The sequence below is a fragment of the Mastigoproctus giganteus genome, chromosome 3, assembly GCF_048544385.1.
Source record: "Mastigoproctus giganteus isolate SK-2022 chromosome 3, ASM4854438v1, whole genome shotgun sequence".
Lineage (NCBI taxonomy): Eukaryota > Metazoa > Arthropoda > Arachnida > Uropygi > Thelyphonidae > Mastigoproctus > Mastigoproctus giganteus.
The window spans coordinates 236,495,027-236,517,784 of NC_143577.1; the positions used below are offsets into that span (position 1 = coordinate 236,495,027).

The 22,758-nt window shown below is 37.3% G+C and overlaps 1 protein-coding gene across 2 annotated transcripts in view; it reads left to right on the forward strand.

Moving 5' to 3' along the window:
- Positions 1-10,945: 10,945 nt before the first annotated feature.
- The window catches only part of LOC150088907 (syntaxin-1A-like), a 50,767-nt gene continuing 38,954 nt past the window's right edge, over positions 10,946-22,758 (forward strand). For both annotated transcript variants that reach the window (XM_090370953.1, XM_090370954.1), the window contains exons 1-2: positions 10,946-11,025; positions 17,015-17,071. In XM_090370953.1, the coding sequence (XP_090227079.1) occupies positions 10,996-11,025; positions 17,015-17,071 (87 nt within the window). In that variant the 5' untranslated portion in view covers positions 10,946-10,995. The remainder of the gene's footprint in view (positions 11,026-17,014; positions 17,072-22,758) is intronic.

A 22,758-nucleotide genomic window follows, 5' to 3' on the forward strand; every position in this document is an offset into this window, starting at 1 on the left:
TTCTTTGTGATTCCCTTCTCTCTCTCTCTCTCTCTCTCTCTCTCTCTCTCTCTCAGGGTTAGAAATTTAGAAACTTTGAATTTTTTTTTTGGCGCAGCAGACGCCTCAGGCTTCCTTGCACCATATGGCCAATATAATAATAATAATAATCTTTGATTTGGCTGATTGTCGTATATCGCACAATCCTGGGGCCTCTTCAAGTATCAAACACCAGAATTCCACGAAAAAATGACAATGCAGTGTCCTCTGTTCCTTATATAAAGTACATGCCATAGCACAATAAAATTAATAGCGAAAATTCAAGGGAAAAAAGGAGGAAATAAATTTGGAGTGGTAGAAAGTTAAGATATAAGCAAAGAGATGGGTATAAGGAAGGATATAAAAAGCTGGCATGTAATTTACGGTTGACACGACATAGGAACAAAAGAAAATATTCAGACAGCTAAAGAACGAAATTACAACTAAGAACTATTAACACACACACACACACACACACACACACACACACACACACACACACACACACACACACACACACACACACACACACACACACACACACACACATTAGTTGAGGCATATGATGCAAGAAAGCAAATTTATAGAGCATCAACCGAAAAAAAAAACTTCCCATTTCATCCATCTGGTTACTCCAAATGTTTGTCTAGTTCAGCCTTAAATTTATTTAAGCTATCAACTTCCACAACAACAGATGGAAATTTGTTCCAGCAATCAACTACCTGCTGGCTAAAGGCAAACTTCCCATATATAACACAATGATAGAAAATACATATATAGAAGCCTTATAAATAACATATATATAATAAACTAAATAATATGCAAGAAAATAAAAGTAAAGAAAACAGGTGTCAGTAATATGGTAAACCAGTAGAGCGAAAAATAAAAATAAACCAATACATGATAAAGCGAGACCTAGTATGCCTGCATACAGACCTATATGCAGCATGTTTCAAAAGTGATGGTCAATAATTTAAAGGTGAACTGTACAGAATACAATATGCAAAAAAAAAGCCTAGTAAACATGGGTCCTTAAGTAAATCGTTTTCAAGATATTGCACATATCTCTTTGGGGCCCACCACTGACAAGGTGAACTGTACAGAATTGGGATCCACAACTGACTTGTTTGTAGTAGTAGTAGTAGTAGTGGCACATGATGCAAGAAAGCAAGTGTAGGAGCTTATGCAGCATCAGCCAAAAAAAAAAAAAAAAAAAATCACACCATTCCCTCCAAATGCCTGTCCAGTTCCTCCTTAAATTTATTTAACCTATCAACTTCTACAACGACAGATGGAAGTTTGTTCCAGCAATTAACCACCCGCTGGCTAAAGGCAAATTTCCGCACATCTATTCTACATCTGTCCTTTTTAATTTGAACTTATGTCCCCGTAGGTTGGTAATCTGAACAAGTGGAAGGATCCCATCAGAATTCAGCGTGCTCAACCCATTCAAGGCCTTATAGACCTCAATCAGATCACCGCGCAGGTGCCTAGTCTCCAGCCACTGCAATTTGCAGAACTTAAGCCTCTCTTGGTAAGAGAATCCCTTCATTCCCCTCACCAATCGTGTTGCTCTTCTCTGTACACGCTCAAGCAAATCTACATCCTTCCTAAAATGAGGCCTCCAGACCTGTACGCAGTACTCAAGGCGTGGCCTGACCATTGCCTTATACAGAGGGACAATCACCTCCTTTTCCCTGCTAGCAAAATTCCTATATATCATTGACAAAACCCCATGACCCGCCCTAGCAGCCTGTCTGCACTGCTCAGAAAACTTCATATCTGACTGCACAATTACTCCCAGGTCTTTTTCATTTTCTACCACCTTAAGTGTAGTACCACACAGTTGGTACGTTTCTCTGGGGTTATTTCTACCCATATGCAGTACTTTGCATTTGTCAAGGTTGAACTTCAGTTGCCACTTCTTAGCCCATCTGCCCAAATTATCTAGATCCTGTTGCAGTAGCACACTGCCATTACTGTCATTAACAACCCTGCCAACCTTTGTGTCATCTGCAAACTTCGACATTAAGCCTGATATACCTTCATCAATATCATTGATAAATACACAAAACAACAGTGGACCCAACACCGAACCCTGTGGGACTCCACTAATAACATTAGTCCATGAAGAGCAGCACCCATTGATTACCACCCTCTGTCTTCTCCCACTTAACCATCCTTTTATCCATTGTAGCAACTTACCCTTAATACCATTCTGCTCCAATTTGTACAGTAGTCTTCCATGCGCAACAGTGTCAAAAGCTTTCCTGAAATCCAAGTATATGATATCAAAATTATTTTTTGCATCCAGTTCCTTTGTGACCACATCATAATAACCAATCAAATTTGTCAGACAAGACTTTCCCTTAACAAACCCATGCTGTGTTTGAGTTATCGCTGCAGTCTTGTCTAGATGACCCTGCAATGCATCTTTAACCAGCGACTCCATTATTTTACCCGGAACAGAAGTTAAACTAACTGGTCTGTAATTACTCGTGTCACCCTTCGATCCACCTTTGTGAATTGGGGACACATTTGCACATCTCCAGTCCGTGGGAACCTCCCCTGAGTCCAAGGATGCTCTCATAATTATGGCTAAGGGTTTGCTTAGTTGCTTTGCCGTCTCCTTTAAAATAACTGGATAGATCCCATCCACCCCAGGTGCCTTTCTTATGTTTAACTTCAACAATTTCTCCTCCACTTTGCTCTCAGTTATTACAAAATCATTAAGCACACTGCTACAATTTGATAACCTTCTTCCATTTTCAAATTGTAATAATTCCTCACGTGTGAATGTAGATGCAAAATACTCATTCAGTTTGTTTGCTATCTGAGCAGGATCATCAACAGTCGAACCATCGATGTCAAGTGGACCAATCATATTTAGCCCCTTCCTTTTAGAGTTTATATAAGTAAAGAAATCCTTGCTGTTTTTCTTAGCATCTTTTGCCAAAGATTTCTCGTAATCCGCCTTTGCCTGCCGAACCTCCTTTGTGACCTGATTACAGACTAGCTTATATCTGCTACAGGCTTCTGCGTCGCCTGATAATTTATATGCATCCCATGCATTTTTCTTCTCTGTCACGAGTCTCATTAGTTCATTTGATAACCATTTAGGCCTAAACCTTGAACGATATTTCTTAATCGGTATATAAAGTCTAGTAGCTTCCACGATTAATTCTTTGAATGCTTCCCACTTAGAATTTACTGTTTGTAACATCGTCAGTTGATCCCACTGTACAGAATTTAAAAACTGTCTGAGACCACTGTACTCCCCTTTACGGAAGCAAAAACCCTTTCCTTTACCCCTGACGGTAGTTACCTCTTTGAGTAAATCCCACTTCAGCACACTGTGATCACTGCCACCTAGTGGTTCCTTTATCTGCAAATTCTTAATACACGAATGATCACTGCTGATAACCAGATCAAGAGTGTTACTTTCTCTGGTTGCCTCTCGAACATGCTGCTGCAGAAAACAATCATCCAATAACTCCACAAAAGTCTGAGTAGTGTGTGAGTGCCCAACCCACAAGTTCCAGTCAATATCTGGGAAGTTAAAATCCCCCATTATAAGACATTCTGATTTACTGGCCCACTCTATTTCTCTGTACAATTGTTCATTGTACTCATTCAAGTCATTAGGCCTATAACACACTCCTACTCTTATTTTTCCTTTCGCAGTGCTTATCTCACACCAAACTGACTCAACAGAGCACTGTTCATCTATATTAACTGGGTGCACTTCCTTTGATTTTATGTTTTTCTTAATTAACAGCATAACACCCCCTCCCTTTCTGTCCTGTCTATCCTTTCTGTACACATTGTACTCCCCAAATTCCAGTTCTGCATTCCTTATATCTTTGTGACACCACGTCTCTGCTATCCCAACAATATCCGCCTTTGATGTCTTGACCAACACTTCAAATTCATCAAATTTATTTACTATACTTCTAGCATTGGTATACATGCAAGCATACATGCTCCTATGCCTATTCCCTGTTACCCTAACACATCCCATATACCCAACTATTCCATGATGACTGCCATCCGTCCCTGAAACCCCCAACACCCCTCGCTCCAGGTCGCTTCTTATTCTAATAGAAGTTGTGCAAGAATCACCTTCACCTCTGCCTGCGGTTACTGTTAAACTATTAGTCTTTGTATCCCCCCAAACTAGCAGTTTTCCGACCCACCTAACACTGCCTCGATAGCATCAGCAAATATTCTTGCACCCTTTCTATTTAAGTGTATCCCATCCCTGTAGAAGCAATCTCTCCTGTTAACAAGTACAGTCCAGGCTGAAAAAAATTCTACCCCTTGAGCCTTGCACAATCTTTCCAGGGCCGAATTGATCGACAAGGCTCTCATCATGTACTCCCTCCTATCGTGTCTGGGCAGAATTGCAGACACTTTCAAATTCAACCCTATTTCACGGCTTTTTTTCAACAGTGACCTGTACTTGTTGAGTAATTCCGCCGGTCTCCTACTCTTAATATCATTAGTACCAACGTGTACAACTATATCACCTTTTGTGCCCTTGAAAGATGATATCCGCTCTACAACGTCATCAACCTTTGCCCCTGGCAGACATACCCTGGTCCTGTTCCACCTATCCTTTTTACAAAATATATTCCCCGTCTCCCTGACAATAGAGTCACCAACAATAACTAGTTCCTTTGGGACCAGCGCATTCTGCTTTGGAGATTGCCGCCGTGTTGCCCGATGCCCAGGAGTGAGCTCTGGCGTTGAGGTGGGCAGCTGAGAGCCTGATGGGCCCCTCAATTTAGATCTTTCGAGGGCATCCACCCTGTCCCTCAAACTCTCATATAAGCCCATAAGAACGCTGAGTTGTCGCCTGATTTCCTTACACTCCTTACATCGCGCACACACAAAGACATCCCCCATGGCAATATCATGTTCCGTTCCAGAGAGTTCGGCAAACATTTCACAAGTTGCACATTTCTTTAGGCTGTGATGCGTTGGAGAATTGCCCCCCCTCAGTTCTCCCCCGATTCACAGCACTCCTGCCACTTTGTGCCCGTTGCTTTGCTGCTCTAGTCTGGGGCATGGTAGTTTAAATTAATAAAATCAATAAATTAAATATCAATAGTATTTGAATAGAAACTATTAAATAGAAACAGTGAAGCGTATTACTATATAATTATGCGTTAGAGCTACCTAGCTACCTCAATTAAAAAATTTGAATTCCCTACCACTATATCCAAAAACAATGGCTACAAAAATGGAACGAAATAACGGTTTTACCTATCGTAAGTAAAATCCACAAAAACTCTTTATCTAAATTAAAAATAAAAAATAACCAGCGTAACTATAACTATATGACTACGTATTAAGTACAATATAAAATAACAATCATGTAAATAAAAGGCAAACACTTATCGTTTTTGCGGAGCCTGTAACTGTCAGCTGTAACTTTTAAAGAGATTCAGCGCCCTGTCTTGTTTAGGACATAGCAGGCATACTAGTACTTGTCAGCGGACAGTCAACATGGAAAGAGGTAACAGCAATGTCTTCATTCAAGAGTATGCGGACATGCACTTCATGTATGGCAAAGTCAACGGATAGTCAACATTTAAAGAGGTAACAGCAATGTCTTCATTCAAGAGTATGCGGACATGCACTTCATGTATGGCAAAGCCAACGGCAATGCACTCGAGGCTGCACGTTTGTACCAAAAAGCATTCCCCCGCCCCCAGAAGGCAGCCCCAGTCATGAAAATGGGCTTGGCAAACCCAGGGTCCTGAGCTGGATGTCATCATTCTTCTCTTTCTTGCTGATTCCCTTTTACTTCTCTCTCTCTCTCTCTCTCTCTCTCTCTCTCTCTCTCTCTCTCTCTCCTTCTCTCTCATGTAAGAAGCACATTATTTTTGTGATGGAGGGAAGTGCTGATATGTTGTTGACTGGCTACTCAGCAATCAGGAAGTGATAAAGAAATCAATTCCTTATTCTCGTCCTTGCCATAAGGAGCTGGCCTCTACTGCACGCTTAATGATAGCTCCAACCAGAGAGCAATTAAGAGGAATCTTGCAGTGACTCAACCAGTGCCAGCATACACACACACAAACTCATTCATGCACGGCACGCCTATAGGAAATAAAGAAATGGAAATAAATGAAAAGAAATAATAGGACAAAAGAGAAGTAATTGAGTACTGACCAAAACTAATGCAACACACTCACCCACCCATACACTTTGACTCATACAGCATTCACGCCCTAATACTGTAGGAAAATAAAAGATTAAAAAATTAAGCGTGAAGGTAAAAGTAAGGACTCTGCACTGAAACATTAGATATCATCAGTGGAGATTAGGGTCAGGTGGCAGTGTAGAAAGCGTTTTACCTGGTGAAAAACTTCTCAGCAAAGTTCTGAAGTTTAGAAGAATTTTCCTAAGCATTTTTAAATTTCAGAACTCGAACGATGAAATCAGTGAAGGTAGAATGAGTTGTCTAAATCTGCGTACAAATGGTAGTGATAAAGCACATGCTCCTAATTTTCTTAAAATCCACAACTGCATAAGAAGAATCAATCAGAATAAATTCATTTAAATTTGAATTAAGTGAACCATGACCAGTAATCAAACACAACATGTAGAGATGTGGAGTAAATCATTTGGCAGAAGATTTTTCAGAATCCAATCATGCACTAGAAATAAATTTTTTTAAAGAACCTTTAGACTAGAAGCATTCCAGTGAATTTTGTCAACACTGAGTAAGAAAGTTCCGACAGCGATGCGCTCAGTCTTCGAATCAAGAACGTAAACGGTCATTCCAGGAAGACTGATAGAGATTTCATGATGTTCTCGTCGGTAGCATAGTCGGTATAAAAACCGTACTTCCTACACTGGGTAGAAAGTACCTGAGTTCGAATCCTGTCAATGAGACGAGGAATTTTTAATAGTATTTTTCACAAGGTGGCTCAGTTATTCGGTCTCAGAAGATATCATGGTTTTTCCTCCCATCAATTTCGTTCAGAAAACAACAAATCCACCACAGAACAGGCACAATTTACAGACAAATTATATACGGCGCATTATGTCCTAAATTTTGTGATGCGCTTAAAACCCTACAACAATCAACCAATCCTTTGATGAATTAAAATGCTAAATCATGGAAAATAAAGTAAAGATATAAAGTCAATGGAAAGGTATCCATTTATGGTTAAAAACAGAAGAGTGGAAACAGTCCGACATGTCCTATAAACTGCAAGTAAGTAACATAATCCCAGGGGCTCACATCTGGTGAGTATGGGCTTGGCACACCCAGGGTCCTGAGCTGGATATCATAATTCTTCTTTTGCTTGGTGATTCCCTTTTACTTCTCTCTCGGGGTAATTCGGATTTTTTTTTTTTTTTTGTTGGTGCAGCATAAGTCACAGGCTTTCTTGTACCATATGACTAATAATAATGATAATAATAATAATAATAATAATAATAATAACATGATATGCTGGATGGGAAAAGCTTGCTTTGGACTGTTAATTTCTTTGTGTACCAAAACCAGGCACCAGCGCTGTAAATGCAAATTGGCAGAAAAGCGACTTTATAGGGAGTTTTACTGTTGAGGCCCTTAGACTGTTCTAAATGGAAAAACATTAAAGTATAGGGTTTGATTTTATCCAGAATTCATGAATGCCAAGTGGAAATGAGCTTACAATCAGAGCTATGCCTAGAAATTTATTATGGAAAGGAACGAGAGAGAGAGAGAGAGAGAGAGAGAGAGAGAGAGAGAGAGAGAGAGAGAGAGAGAGAGAGAGAGAGATTGTAACTTGATAACAGGAGAACGAACAAGATGATTTTTCAGTAACATCATTTTTATCTGTAGTAGAAAGTCAATTTGTTAATGGAAACTCTGCCCTCGTGGATAGCACACTTGGTATAAGCACCATCATCATCGCACCCAGTGGAAAATACCCGTGTTGTACCAGTGGCAAATCCCTTCACCCGTCAATGATGCAAGGAATTTTTGTGGTTGATTTTTGTAACTTGTCTGAGTTACTTGGTCTAAGGCGAGGTAGCATGATTTTTATCCAAACACATATTATTATTATATTAGGGTCACCCATAATTTAATACATCTACCCGAATTTGTGTCTGTAATTTGCGTCTGCTCTCTGGTCGATTTGCTGGACGAAAAAAACCCCAGTTTCTTGGGAGAGGAGGAACCTTGCTATCTACGCCTGAGATCGACTAACTCAGCCACAGAGAGGAAAGAGCTCATTAAAGTTCCTCGCGTCATCGACGGGATTCGAACCCGGGCCTTTTCCATCTGGTGGTTTTTTATCCTGAAAATATACCACGGAACACATATATTATGTCTACAATTTAGATAAAGAATATGTATGGCACAATATGGGCTTAGTTGCTGAGTTGCTACAACAACCAAGCAACCAACCAAACCCATTTGTAAAGATCCGATACAATAGCATTAGCCAAGGACTCAAGAGAAGCATGTGAACTTACACGAACAAGAAGCACGTGAAGTCGTCAGCATATGCTCACTTAGTTGTGTTAAGAGAAGCCAATAGGAGCCATTCATCCAGAACAACGTCCAATCATCCAGACAAGCGATCAGACAACAGAACCTTGTGCGCAGCTCCGAGAGAGAGAGAGAGAGAGAGAGAGAGAGAGAGAGAGAGAGAGAGAGAGAGAGAGAGAATTAGCATTAACATTAGTGCTAATTAGTAGCATATGATGCAAGAAAGCAAACCTATACAGCAGCAGCCAAAAAAAAAAACAAAAAAAAAAAACACTTCCCATTTCACTGAACTGATGCATTCCCTCCAAAAGTTTGTCTAGTTCTTCCTTGAAGTTATTTAAGCTATGAACTTCCACAACGACAGATGGAAGTTTGTTCCATCAATCAACCACTTGCTGACTAAAAACAAATTTCTGCACATCCATTCTATAACTGAATTTCCTCAATTTGAATGTGTCCCCATATGTGTTTGGTCTGAGCAAGAGGAAGAATCTCATTAGCATTGAACTTCCTCAAACCATTCAAAGAATGTGTTAGCTGATGTGAACCAAAAAGACAGTTACAGAACGATCTCAAAGTAAAAGGGGAGGAGACCGTGTGATAAAGAAGTTGGTTGGATATTTAAAAAAATAATTTTTTTTGCTCATCGACACTTAGTGATAATGAGTCAGTTCATATGGTATTGACCGGGTATTATTCTATACAAGTATTAACCGCCGATTTGCACTTTGTGTAGATAGACGAACATGGGATAACGACGGGGTTCCTTACATTTTCTTGTGAGGTCAGTATAGCCTCTACTGGAGAGAAGTCTTTAAGAATTTCTTTAGTTTCCAAAGGGATTTAAAAGCAGACTCGTCAAAACCGCATTAACTTGAACTACTGTATATAGGACTATAATGCCATACCTTTCGAAGGCATATATTTTATTAGCATTAGCATTAGCATTAGTAGAGGCATTTGATGCAAGAAAGCAAGCTTATGCAGCATCAGCCAAAAAAAAAAAACCCCTTCCACTTCACCCCTCTGTTCGTTCAAAATACCTGTCCAGCTGAGCCTTAAACTTATTTAGGCTATCAACCTCCACCACAAGGGATGGCAGTCTGTTCCACCAACCAACCACCCGCTGGCTAAAGGCAAATTTCCGCACGTCTATCCTACATCTGTCTTTCCTCAATTTGAATTTATGCCCTCTCAGGGCATAAATTCAAATTTTTTTTTGCTCATCGACACTTAGTGATAATGAGTCAGTTCATATGGTATTGACCGGGTATTATTCTATACAAGTATTAACCGCCGATTTGCACTTTGTGTAGATAGACGAACATGGGATATTTTCTTGTATAATATAGTTTAAAAGTTTAGGTAATGTATTTTTGCTATATTTGATTAAAAAAAAAAATATATATATATATATATATATATATATATATGTACGATTAATTTATGGATTGGGATATCCAATATCCAAAAATTTCGATTATCCGAAGTGGTTTAGTATCGACACTACGGATAAATCATTAACTGTGTAGGAATTTGTTCACTAAACTTTTTTTTTTTTTTTTGGTAGTTGTTGGCGCATCGGCTTCTGTGGCCATAATGCACCTCCCAAGGTTTTTACAGTACTTTGATCCAAGCCCGAGGCGGGATTCGAACCAGCGACCTTGGGGTTGCTAGGCAGGTACTTTACCCAGCCGGCTAGCCTGGTTGACAGTTCACTAAACATTTTTCTACTTCAATTTCCAGTTATGACTTCTATTTGAGCAACTTGAGAGCACCCACATTGCTCAGAAAAGAACTGGGCGACGCTTTGGTGTCCTGACTGGGCTATACCAGGTGAAACCATCTCAAAATTTTCATCAGGGCCGGCGTAACACATAAGCCTGATAAGCAGGGCATAGGGGCACCAACGTCTGGGGAACGCCGAAATTCAAAATTTTTATTCTGATAATAATAAAGTATCTCAAGGGTGCAAAATACATTTCTGCCTAGGTGCACCAAAAACCCTAGCGCTGCGCCTGTTTGTTATAAGTACTTTTTTGCTGCATTTGTCGCTCTTTTGACATAGAAAACATGAAACAATTGAATAATCTGACACTGAATTTTTAAAGAGTGACACAAAACAAAAAAAAAAAAAAAAAAAAAAAAGAAAACGAAGAAATCCCTTTTAGTTACAGTACATTCAACTTCCCATTTTCGCACTTATTGTATCACCTACACAAAACTTTTCATAGCTTTGAATGGTTCACTAAGTCTAACACGTACTTGTGTTTGCATTATTTTAGCTGTTTATGACTTCGGATGACGCTGCTGATATCTCTAAGAATGTTTGCATTGTATAATTCGTGATTGCAGAACTAGCTTTCTTATTTTTTAATTAAACGAATACATTATTTTCTTTTGACTAGTCTGCTGAAAAGCGTGTGTTGCTGAGCGATAGAATAAATAACAAAATTAGGCGCAGAAAAAGCTAAAATATGAAGGATCGACTTCATGAACTAAGAGCTGTAAGTTGCAAATTGTACTTATTACTATATTTCCAAATAAAAGTTGAATACGTTAGGAAGAGAAAAGAATTATACTTTTTCTTGTTTTGCGCGTAATGAGTCTGGAGTGGTTTTTACAAAGCTTCCCGCTTCATTATTTGAAAAAAATGGTGGCGCTTCCGGTTAAATTGTACCGGTAGACACATCGTGTGAGTTGGTATCAAATGTCTGAAATAGCTTGACTTTTGTGTTATGAGTTTCTGTTTACAGAGGGGAACATTTTTTTTTTTTTTTTCCCTGTGGGAAATAGAGTAGAGTTGAAAGACGGTCGCTTTTTTTTATTTAGTTTTGGGATTCACCCCCCCCCCCCGTAGGTGTATCACTCCAAAAAATATTTTTGATGTTTGCTTGCCAACGAGCGAAAATAAAAAAGAATACGTGGAAATTTATTCGACAATAAGACAAAATAAGAAATACTCTGGGTTAAAAGAAATTACGAACAAATAAAATAGCAAATAATTATGCAATAAAAGTCACTTATTTTTAATATTTTATTACGATGGCATCTTTGTTTCATAATCTAAGCACTGCTGCTGTAGGTGAATGTTTCTGAATCAAATGTTTTCTGGTTGTTAATATTATAATTACTGTAAAAAGAAATTATTAGATTCATAATTATAGCAGTTTATTTTCCCGAGTTAAAAAAAAAAATTGCGTTTTGGTAACTTTTCCACTGTTCTAATCAGTGAAAAACAGTACCTGTCAAATAAAATGAACAGCAGGCCTTCCCTGTCCAAGATCAAAAGGAAAACAACTGTCTTCTTTTATTCAACCTTCCCTTTATCCATAGTAGTAACTTGCTCTTAATATCACACTACTCCAATTTAGTATTAATTTTAGTAGTGACAAATGATACAAGAAGGCAAGCTTATACAGCATCAGCCAAAAAAAAAAAAAAAAAGAAGTCCTTTCCCATATCACCAATTCATCCCCTCCAACAGTTTATCTACTTCTTGAATTTATTTGAGCTAAACCCTTCCACAATATTTGGCAGAAGTTTCCAGCAATGAACTACCCGTTGGCTAAAGGCAAATTTCTGCACATCTATCCTGTAATTATCCTTCCTCAACTTGAATTTATGCCCCCTCTTAGTAGTGGTGGAAAAGCTTATATAGCATCAGCCAAGAAAAAAAAAAAAAAAAACATACAGTTCATCCATCCTTACCCACCAAAGGTTTGTCTAGTTTTTTCTTGAATTCAAACCATCCACTTCCACAACAGATGGAAGCCTATTCCAACAACCCCAGGGGCTCACATCTGGTGAGTATGGGCTTGGCACACCCAGGGTCCTGAGCTGGATATCATCATTCTTCTCTTTCTTGATGATTGCCTTCTACTTTTGACTCTTTCTCTCACTCAGGGTAATTAGGGAATTTTTTTTTGGCTGGTGCAGCATAAGCCTCAGGCTTCCTTGCACCATATAGCTAATAATAATAAAAAAATAATAAAAAAACTATCAACCATTCGTTGGCTGAAGGCAAGCTTCCGCACATCTATCCTGCAGCCACCTTCCCTTAATTTGAATTTATGCCCCCTCAAGGGTGTAATTTGAGCAAGAGGAAGAATCCAATCAGCACCAAGTTTGTTTAATCCATTCAAAGTCTTAAACAACTCAATCAGTTGGCCTTGCAGGTACCAGTCTCTAAATGCTGCAATTTGCAGAACTGAAGCCTTTCTTGGTCAGAGTACCATTGATCCCCTCTTCTCTGTCCCGGCTTGAGCAGCTGTACATCCTAAAATGAGCCCTGTATGCAGTACTCAAGATGTGGCCTGACAATTGCCTGATAATCACCTCTTTATCCCTGCTATCAAAATTCCTGTGTATTATTGACAAAACCCCATGTGCTGTCCTGGCAGCCTGCTGTGCTGCTCATAGAACTTGATATCTGACTACACAATTACCCACAGGTCTTTTTCATTTTCCACTACTCTGAGTGTAGCACCACACAACTGGAATGTTAATCTGGGATTACTGCTACCTGTATGCAGTACTTTGCATTTGTAGATGTTAAAGATGTAGATGTACCAGGCATTGGTTAGGCATCTTGAGTGCCTCATTTTTCTGGATGCCCTTATTTAGACCCATTCCAGCAGATCTGCATCAGCTGGAATGGCTATAGAGAAGGGCAATAAGATTGGTGAAGGGAATGAAAGGGTGTCTTTAAGGTTTCAGTGCTGCAAATTGTAGCATCTGGAGACTGGGCTCCTGTGAGGTGATCTGATTAAGGTGTAAGGCTTTGAATGGATTGAGGAAGCTCAGTGTTGATGGTATTTTTCCTCTGGAGTATGAGGGGTGCTTAAATTCAAATTGATAAAGGATGGTTACAGGATAGATGTGTGGAGGTTTGCCTTTGGTAGTAGTAATAACAAATGATGCAATAAAGCAAGCTTTTATAGCATAAGCCAAAAAAAAAAAAGAAAAAAAGCCCCTACAAACTTCACCCATCCATACTCTACTTTCCAAGAATTTGTCTAGTTCTTCCTTGAATTTATTCAAACCATTCATTTCTACAACAGATGGAAGCCTGTTCCAGCAATGAATTACCCACTGGCTGAAGGCAAACTTCTGCACATCTAACCTGCAACCATCTTTCCTCAACTTGGATTTATGCCCCTTCATGTTTGTAGTCTCAGCAGCAGGAAGAATGCCATTAACATTCAGCTTACTCAATCCATTCAATGCCTTAAACACCTCAATCATATCACCCTGCAGGTTCCTAGTCTCCATACATTGCAATTTGCAGAACAGAAGCCATTTCACATGAGGGCACTCTAATGTTCCCATCACCAATCTGGTTGCCCTTCTCTGCATCTGTTCCAGCAGATCTACATCCTTCCTAAAGTGAGGCCCCCAAACCTTTATAAAGTACTAAAGTTGCAGCCTGACCATGGCCTTGTACAAAGGGATAATCACCGTCTTATCCTTGCTAGCAAAATTTCTGTTTATCATTGATAAAACTCTACAATATGTCCTAGCAGCATGTCTGCACTGCTCAGAGAATTTCATATCTGACTGTGCCGTTACCCATAGGTCTTTTTCATTTTACACTACCCTTAGTGTAGTACCACACAATTGATAAGTTACTCTGGGATAATCATATGCAGTATCTTGCATTTGTCAATGTTAGACTTCAACTGCAGTTTCTTAGCCCATCAACTCAATTTTCTTAGCTCTTGTTGTAGTAGCTCACCCTGATTACTGTCATTAATCACCCTGCCAACCTTTGTATCATCTGAAAACTTCAACATTATGCCTGATATATCTAAGTTTAAAGTGATACAAAGGTTGGCAAGGTGATTAACGACAGGGTGGTTGATTGTTGGAACAAAATTCCATCTGTTCTTGTGGAAGTGGGTAGTTTGAATAAATTCAAAAAGAAGTAGACAAACTATTGGAGGGAATGGACAGGTGATGTGGGACTTTTCTTCTTTTTTTTTTTTGGCTGATTTTTTATAAGCTTGCTTTCTTGCATCATATGCCACTAATAATAATGACTAGGGGGCTTTGCTTGCCAACCCCCACACACGCTTTTCTACATAAAGTGTAGAGGTATGACGGAGTAAGTCAAATCTTTTCTACGTAAAAGACACACCTGAAAAAACGCACTGATCGATATCTAATCAGGAAACAACCTATGTAATTATTTACCTGTGCATTTGTAGTGATGTAATTGCCCCGCCCACTTGTACCATGTGACTCGCACCCTCTTTTCCCATTGACTACCCCACCAGTGGCATTCTCAAGGTGGAATAAATGTCACTATGTAATTATTTACCTGCATTTACATATGTCACTTAGGAAAAGGCCTTTTGCTTTGGGTTCCATGATGCATGAGGAATATTGTTGCATCCGAAAGAGCAGGACTAAAATATTTAACTAAAATATTTACTTACAAACTATACAAATATTTAAAATATTTACAAAATACTAAACTATTTACAAATATACAAACTATATCAGGTCCCTTCATCAGCTGACATTACAATGGAACATCAAATGATGCTGGGCATGGTCATGTATTAGACAGTGAAGCACGTGCATGAGGTTGGTGAACGTTATGGAGGCAGTTGCCTTTCAATGGAAGACAACAATGTAATCACCAGTTGGTCACACTGTATATAATTCAAAAACTGCACGAGACCACTTATGATAATTTTATTTGCAGATTCTTAATATAGAAGAGTCACTGCTAATAATCAGTTCAGGAGCGTTGCTTTTCCAACATGCTGGTATAGGAATTAGTTATCCAATAAATCCACAAAAGTCTTTGTACTGTGTGAGTGACAAACCTATAAATTCCACTTAATATCTGAAAAGTTTATAATAACAATTGATTACTCTTTGGCTGTATGCAAATTTCCACATATGTATTGTGCAGCCATCTTTTTCCAATTTAAATTTATGCTCCCTTATGTGTTTCATCCCAGAAAGAGTAACGATTCCATCAGCATTTACTTTACTTAGCACTTTTAAAGTATAATACTTCAATTAAGTGTTCTCATAGATGGCTAGTTTCCACAACTTTAGACAAATCCAGGCTATACTGATACAAATAACCTTTTGTGTCCCCAACTAAATCTGTTGCATGTCTCTGCACATTTTGAAGATCTGTGTCTTTCCTAGAATGCGGTTACTAAACCTGTTTACCGTATTCCAGATGTGGCCCAACCATTGCCTTATACAATGGGATAATCATGTTTTCTTTTTTTGCCCCTTCAAAACAAGTTTCTGTATATCATTGACAGGTTCATGGGCTGTTCTAGTGGCTTGTTTACACCACAGAGAAAATTTCATGTCAAACTGTTCAGTTACTCTGAGATCTTTTTTATACTCTACTACTTGGAGTTTGGTAGCACTGAAATGGTATGTTATTCTGGGATTACTGCCATCCAAATGCCATACCTCGTATTTATCAGTGATAAATGTAGTACCGTAAAAAAAAAAAAAGCCTAAATTTCCATTTTACCAGCCTTTTGCTTAATTTATGTAGATTCTCTCAAAGTAGCATTTATAACTATCCTTTTATGGCCATTTATAACTATCCTTTGTCTCCTACTATTTAACCATCCTTTTATCCATAGTAGAAACTATCAATTCCCCCCCAATGCCACATGCTCCAATTTATACAATAGTTGTATATCTGGTTGAACATTATGGCTTTAATGAAATCCAAATAAATGTCAAACTTATTCTTTGCATCCAGTTCCTTTGAGACAACCTCATAGTAGCTAATCAGATTTTTGAGGCATGTGAGCCCCTTTAACAAATCCATACTGTGATTGCCTTATGACTACTCTCAAGATGATCTCATTAGGTCCTTAATTAAAGATTCCATTATTTTCTCTGGCACAGGGCATCTTGTTCTACCATTGTGCCACTTCCACTTACTAAAATAATACAGGACATCTGGACAGGAATGCAATTATACTGTAGTCACAGCATGGATTTGTTAAAGGGCAGTCTTGTCTAATAACCAATCTGTTAGGTTACTATGATGCAGTAACAAGGAAACTGGATGCAAAAAATAATTTTGATATCATATACATGTACTTGGATTTCAGGAAGGTTTTGATACTGTTGCACATAAAAGACTGCTGTACAAACTGAAGCAATGTGGCATTAAGGGCAAGTTACTGCCATGCAAGTTACTTTCTTGCATCATTTGCCACTATTATTACTACTAGTAAATAAATTTTCTGTTTATACTCTGGGATTGGCATGTAGAAACAGAGGAATTTAGTAACAATTTATAAGAATTTTGCTGTATATCGTGGCATCATGTGGATTTGAACACGCTGTGGTAATTCTGTACTTTACCACATAACTATAGTGCTTCTGTAATATTTGATAAGAACTAAGAATGGATATCAGTTAGCATATTAAAATGAATTTTATAAATGAGATATGGTTATGAATTCATTGATAAAATGTTTATATTTTTGTTTTTAGGCTCAAGGTGAAGTTAAAGAAAATAAAGGTAGTTACATGAAAAATTTTTTTAAAGAAGTGAGTATTATAATATTTATAATAAATTTAAAATATTCAAAATACAGTCAGTCCTCATATAACACGTGTTTACACTACATGAATTCGATCATACACGATTTATAAATAGGGGAACGATATCGTATATCACACAGTAGTAACATACAGAGTGAACACTCCCATAGACGACAATGGCAATTCCGGCTACATGTTAAAATCACATAGACAGTGGAGGCCCCACTTTCAGAACATAGAAACAGGCCGGAACATTGTGAAGAAGTTAGCAATGTTTCTGGAGTATTTTCTAAAGTTTTGTTATTGCATTGGATAATATATAAATTCGCAGATTATTAGTATATAATTTTCATAATTTATTTTTACTCCAATCCAAAAATAAGAATACTAAGAACGGAGGACGATTAGTAAACCATAACATAAGTAAAGGTTTCGGCAATAATACATAAGCGGTTATAGTGGCCATGTAGTAACGTGAAATGCAGCCATTTTCTCTTTCCGCGGTTCGAATCCCACGTTTTCCTACCCTGGTATTTTCTTTTTGCCCCACCACCCTTTTCCTCCCTACTTATACTTTCAATTTATATCTCTGGTTAAATATGGAAATTTACTTGTTTTCACCTAAATAAAATTATTTAATTATTAATAAAGTTTAATATTTTTATAAGTCATGGCCAAACTACATCCATAATGTAGCTTAGGAGGAGGAGGTTAAGATGCCATTTACAATAGACATTAATAAATACAGATTTTTGATTTACACTACTGGGTGCAAATAATCAGGTGGCTAATTATAGCAGGTTTCAGTACAATTCTGTGAGTACAATGAGGCCAGTACACCTATCTCACTCTATTGAAACCTTTTTATTTTCACTCACCTCAATCCAGTATTGTTTACATGAAATTATGTATATATTAATGTTTATTGCAACTGGCACACATCACTGTCATCTTAATATCCTTGTAGGCTGCATTTTAGGCAATGTCTGGCCATTATATTTTTAAATATTACTTTTTTGACCTTAACTCCATAAATTTACAGCTATCATTTTGACTGATCTCATAAAACAACAGTTGATCTCAACTGTTGTTTTAGGTTTCAATGTAATGAATGAATTGAACTGCTTTTAACTTCGGTTCTAATTTTTATTTAATTCTTTTCCTTTATTTATTTATTGTTTTATGTCTGGAATCTTATGAACACTGCATCATTTCCCTGCTAACCAGAGCCACTAATAAATTTTTTTTTTTTTTTATACACTTCACAGAAATACAAAGAATCTGGAATGAATGAAAAATTTGGAAGACAATTCTCTGTGACTAAATTTTGACTTTTTTTTTTTTTTGCTGAATTAGTTATTTTCTTTAACAAAAGGAATTTAGCATTCTTTCATTTAGATCATTATTTGAGTTAGTATTACAATAACAAAAAAAAAAAAAAAAAAAACATTATATAATTGAAATTATTTTTATTTATGAATTTTCTCATTTCATATGAAAGATATTTGAATTATGTGTAGTCCAATGCAAATTGAATTAGTAATATCTTCACATGAAATATCCTGTAATATATATAAAAAGAGTATGCTGATTTAATTCATAAAATTAAAAGCAAGACTAAAGACTTATATGCCCAGTATAAGAAACAAAATTAATTTAATTAATAATAAAAATAATAACCCCACAGAGACCCAACAGAATCCAAACAGGCCTATCAGTTTATCCCAACAATATACAAGATTATGACCAGCTGCATAACCAAGAAGATATCACACTACTTGGAGAGCCAGAACATAATAGCCGAACGTAGTGTATAGTGTTAATTGTATGGTGCCAAAGACCCTAGCAGCACTAGGTCTCCCAGAGAACATATACAAGGAATTCCAGAAAGTTGCAATTCCGAATACCTGTAGGAGAGTCAGAGTTCCTGGATCTACAGTAACACAACGCATTAAAGTCACTCTGTTCACTTGGTAGTAATACCCGTTGCAGGTAGTAATACCCGTTGCAGGGTGGATCCACCCAATCAGTAATAATGTAAGAACAACAATACTACTAATAATAAAGCACCGTGTCCCAGTCCATAATCCAATCATTGATTTCATAATCTAGAGGTGACATCACATATTTTGTGAAGTATTGCATTGAGTGGGATAAAAGGATTAGAAATCACTTGTAGATGATGACGCTATGGGAACGTTGCATTATACAGCCTCAGCCTTAAGAGCAATGTGACTCTACATAACAGCCTAGCAGCAATAAGTACACAGAGAACAGACATATACAAATACACTGAGTTAGATAAATGGTTCAGACTTCACTTGATTGATAATGACATTGTGGTAACGTTGCATTATATGGCTCCTGAGCCACAAGAGCAATGTGACCCTTCATGACAGCAATAGGGCTCATACATATACACTGAGTTGAATAAAAGGTTCAGATTTCACTTGATTGTTAATGACAATGTGGAAACATTGCATTATATAGCTTCTCAGACACAAGAGCAATGTGACCCTACACAAGAGCCTAGCAGCAATATGTTCACAGAGAACACACATACATGTACACAGAGTTGGATAAATGGTTCAGGCTTCACTTGGTGGATGATGACACCATTGGAACATTGTATTATATAGCTCGTTAGCCACAACAGCAATGTGACCTTAGATAACAGCAACAGGACTCCCAGAGAAAACTTACATACACATGCTGACTTTCCACAACCAAAGCCATGTTGATTTTGATATGTAAGGCTTGAAAAAATTGAAAAGGTGTTTATGCACTACTGCATCAAATATTTTAGAAAGGCTTGTTTTGCTGGGGAATAGTCTGAAATCTTATACAGACCACTTCTCACCTTTTTTGAATACCAGAAGTATGTTAACCTGATTGAAACGCTTTGGGTAAATGCCCAATCTCAGATATAAGTTGCAAATATGAAGCATGATAGGATTAAGAGTAGTGACAGACTTTTTCTAAAATACGGTTGGTGAGTCACCTGGGTCTTTTGTATTGTCATTTTTCATATTCTTCAATGCTGTGTTTTGGTCATCCTCATTGATCAACAGGTCTCAACCAGGAAACGAAACCAAAGGCTCCATATCAATAGTCTCAATCCTTGAAAAATGTTTGGCAAATACTTCAGCAGTGTGGAATTCATAAGACAATAGAATTCAAATTGAATAATGGAGCTATATGTTATTTATCATTAAGGTATATGTAGTTCAGAATGGACAGTTAATCCAGTATTGATCAATTAATGTTGCTCTGATACAAGTGATCTCTAAAAAAGAGAAATCATGACACGTTTTCCCCAGATAAATCAAATCATGACAATTTTCCCTTCTATCTTTCACAGCACATGCTTAACATTTCCCAGTTACACATGTCAAACACGTTTCAATAGTTTTTAAAGGGAGTTTCATGACTGGACAGACAAGCCAAATTCATATTTTTCACTTTTTGTTTTTCCATAATTTATAAGATAGACCGAATAAGTACTTTTTGCACATGTGCTTGCTACTCCTGGTTCCCAAACCACTCTAAGTCAATGAAACTTGTTTTAGCATAAAGTTTTTGTAGAACTTTTTCCTTATGAAAAAGCAAATACACTTCAGAAAAGCAAAATATCTGATACATTTCTCATTGTATTCAATAATTCCTTTGATGGCCATTTTAATCCATACTCTCTCTCTCACATTAACATTAATACAACAATTTGTCCATATCATGATCTTTTGGGCCTAATAGTAAATCTTTACATGTTTTACAATTATTGATCTTTAAAATAATTCTAGCTAGGTAACTTGAGACATATTCCAATACATTTTAATCATAAATATCCATATCCTCACAGTACCTGGGTGATTATAGCTCTTTCACTTTGTCAGTGAGACTGGCTGAAAGAAACAGTAAAGATGTTATGACATATTTCACGAAGTTTTTTTTATGGAATAATTTAATTATTTCATAAACTATTATTTCGATTAATATCAATACACTATTCATATAAATTAGTGTAATAAGTTATGAATTAGTTGTTAATTAGCTATTCAGTATGTTTTTTTTTTAAACATTTCCAGGTTCTATCAATTCTGAAAAATTATCTTAAATGTTCTTTTGGAAATCAGTACAATCGAACTCCAGATTTATTGCACACGAAACACTTATTTCTGTGCACGATGTCAGCAGATAATTATAATAATAATAAAAAAAAAAGCTATGTAAAACAAAATTGTGCAATGTTCAACAAACACTAGAACTCAAAAGAAAGTAGCAACCACGTTATTAATTAGCTATTCAGTTTTTTTTTTTTTACATTTCATTAAACATTTCCTGGTTCTATGGATTCCGATAAATTACCTTAAACGTTCTTTCGGAAATGAGTACAATCGCAGCCACATTTATTGCACACGAAACACTTATTTCTGTGCACGACAGCAGATAATTATAATAATAGAAAAATAAATACACAAATAATTATAACAATAGTAAAAAAAGACTACTTAAAACAAAATTTCTTCGTTCAACGATCACTAGAAATCGAGACACAAGCAACCACGTGTTAGCAACTTAGTTTTGGGCTTGCGCGTTATTACTCAGTGAGTTTTGATGACCACAGATCGCCACGTTATTTTCTTGTTCTGAAAGTGAGGGCGCTGGGATGAATTGAGCAAGGGTCCACTCTGTATCTTACTTCTCTGTGTCGTATATAACACGAACCAAATTTGCTTATGCACGATTTGCCTTTGTGTTTATAAGAAATGGCAGTCGAACGCAGAATCACCCCAACTGAATGCAACACGATAGGAATGAAGAGAAGATTCTGAAAATGTATTTATGTTTTTTATATCAGTGAAGGGGAAACACATTTCGCCATAATAACGTAAAAACCCACACAATTCCAGCTATCGATATTATCGCAAATGCAATTAGATTTAGTTTACTACAAATGCAATTAGATTGAGTTTATAACAGATTCCACTTGCAGGAACACAACTGGAAATTGTTTTTATTGTTTTATGGAAGTAACCCCCAGAAATGTGCTTTAGTAAAATGTGAGCTAGTGAGGTGTTCATAGTGTGTCTCTGCCTTTACGGTTTGTTTATTCAGTTTCTACACGCACGTAGCTTCGTTTATGTGTATCAAGCGCACCACCTCATTTTGTATTGTGCTTTATTCCCTAAAAATGAGTAAAATACTTAAAAGGTGTGAAAAGGAAGTGCCCTGGTGAAGACATTACAGATTCAGAGAGAAAAAGAAAAGCAATATCGATAAACAGAGGTGGACTGAGTCAAAAATTCTTACCGGGGAAAATTTGTAATAGCCACACACTAGCGTTTATGGCCAAAATCACACTGGCCTCCGGCCCACCGATGTTTCCCCAGTAAGGCTTATGGCCAGTCCGCCTCTGTCGATAGAGAAAAAATATGAAATTGTGAAACGCTTTGAGCGAAATGAAAGACCATGTGATATTGTGCATGTGCTACAGGCATAAATGAGGCAACGCCGAGAATCACAAAGAATGCAGAGAAAATAAAAACAACTTTCATAGTTGTTGTTGTTGTTTGGTTTTTAGGAGCATTAGCAACTAAGGCCATATTGCTCCGGAATATGCGGTGGTCATTCCCTGACCTTTCCGCATCCTCCATATTTGGTGGTGACGGGCTCGAACCCCGGTCTAATCAAGA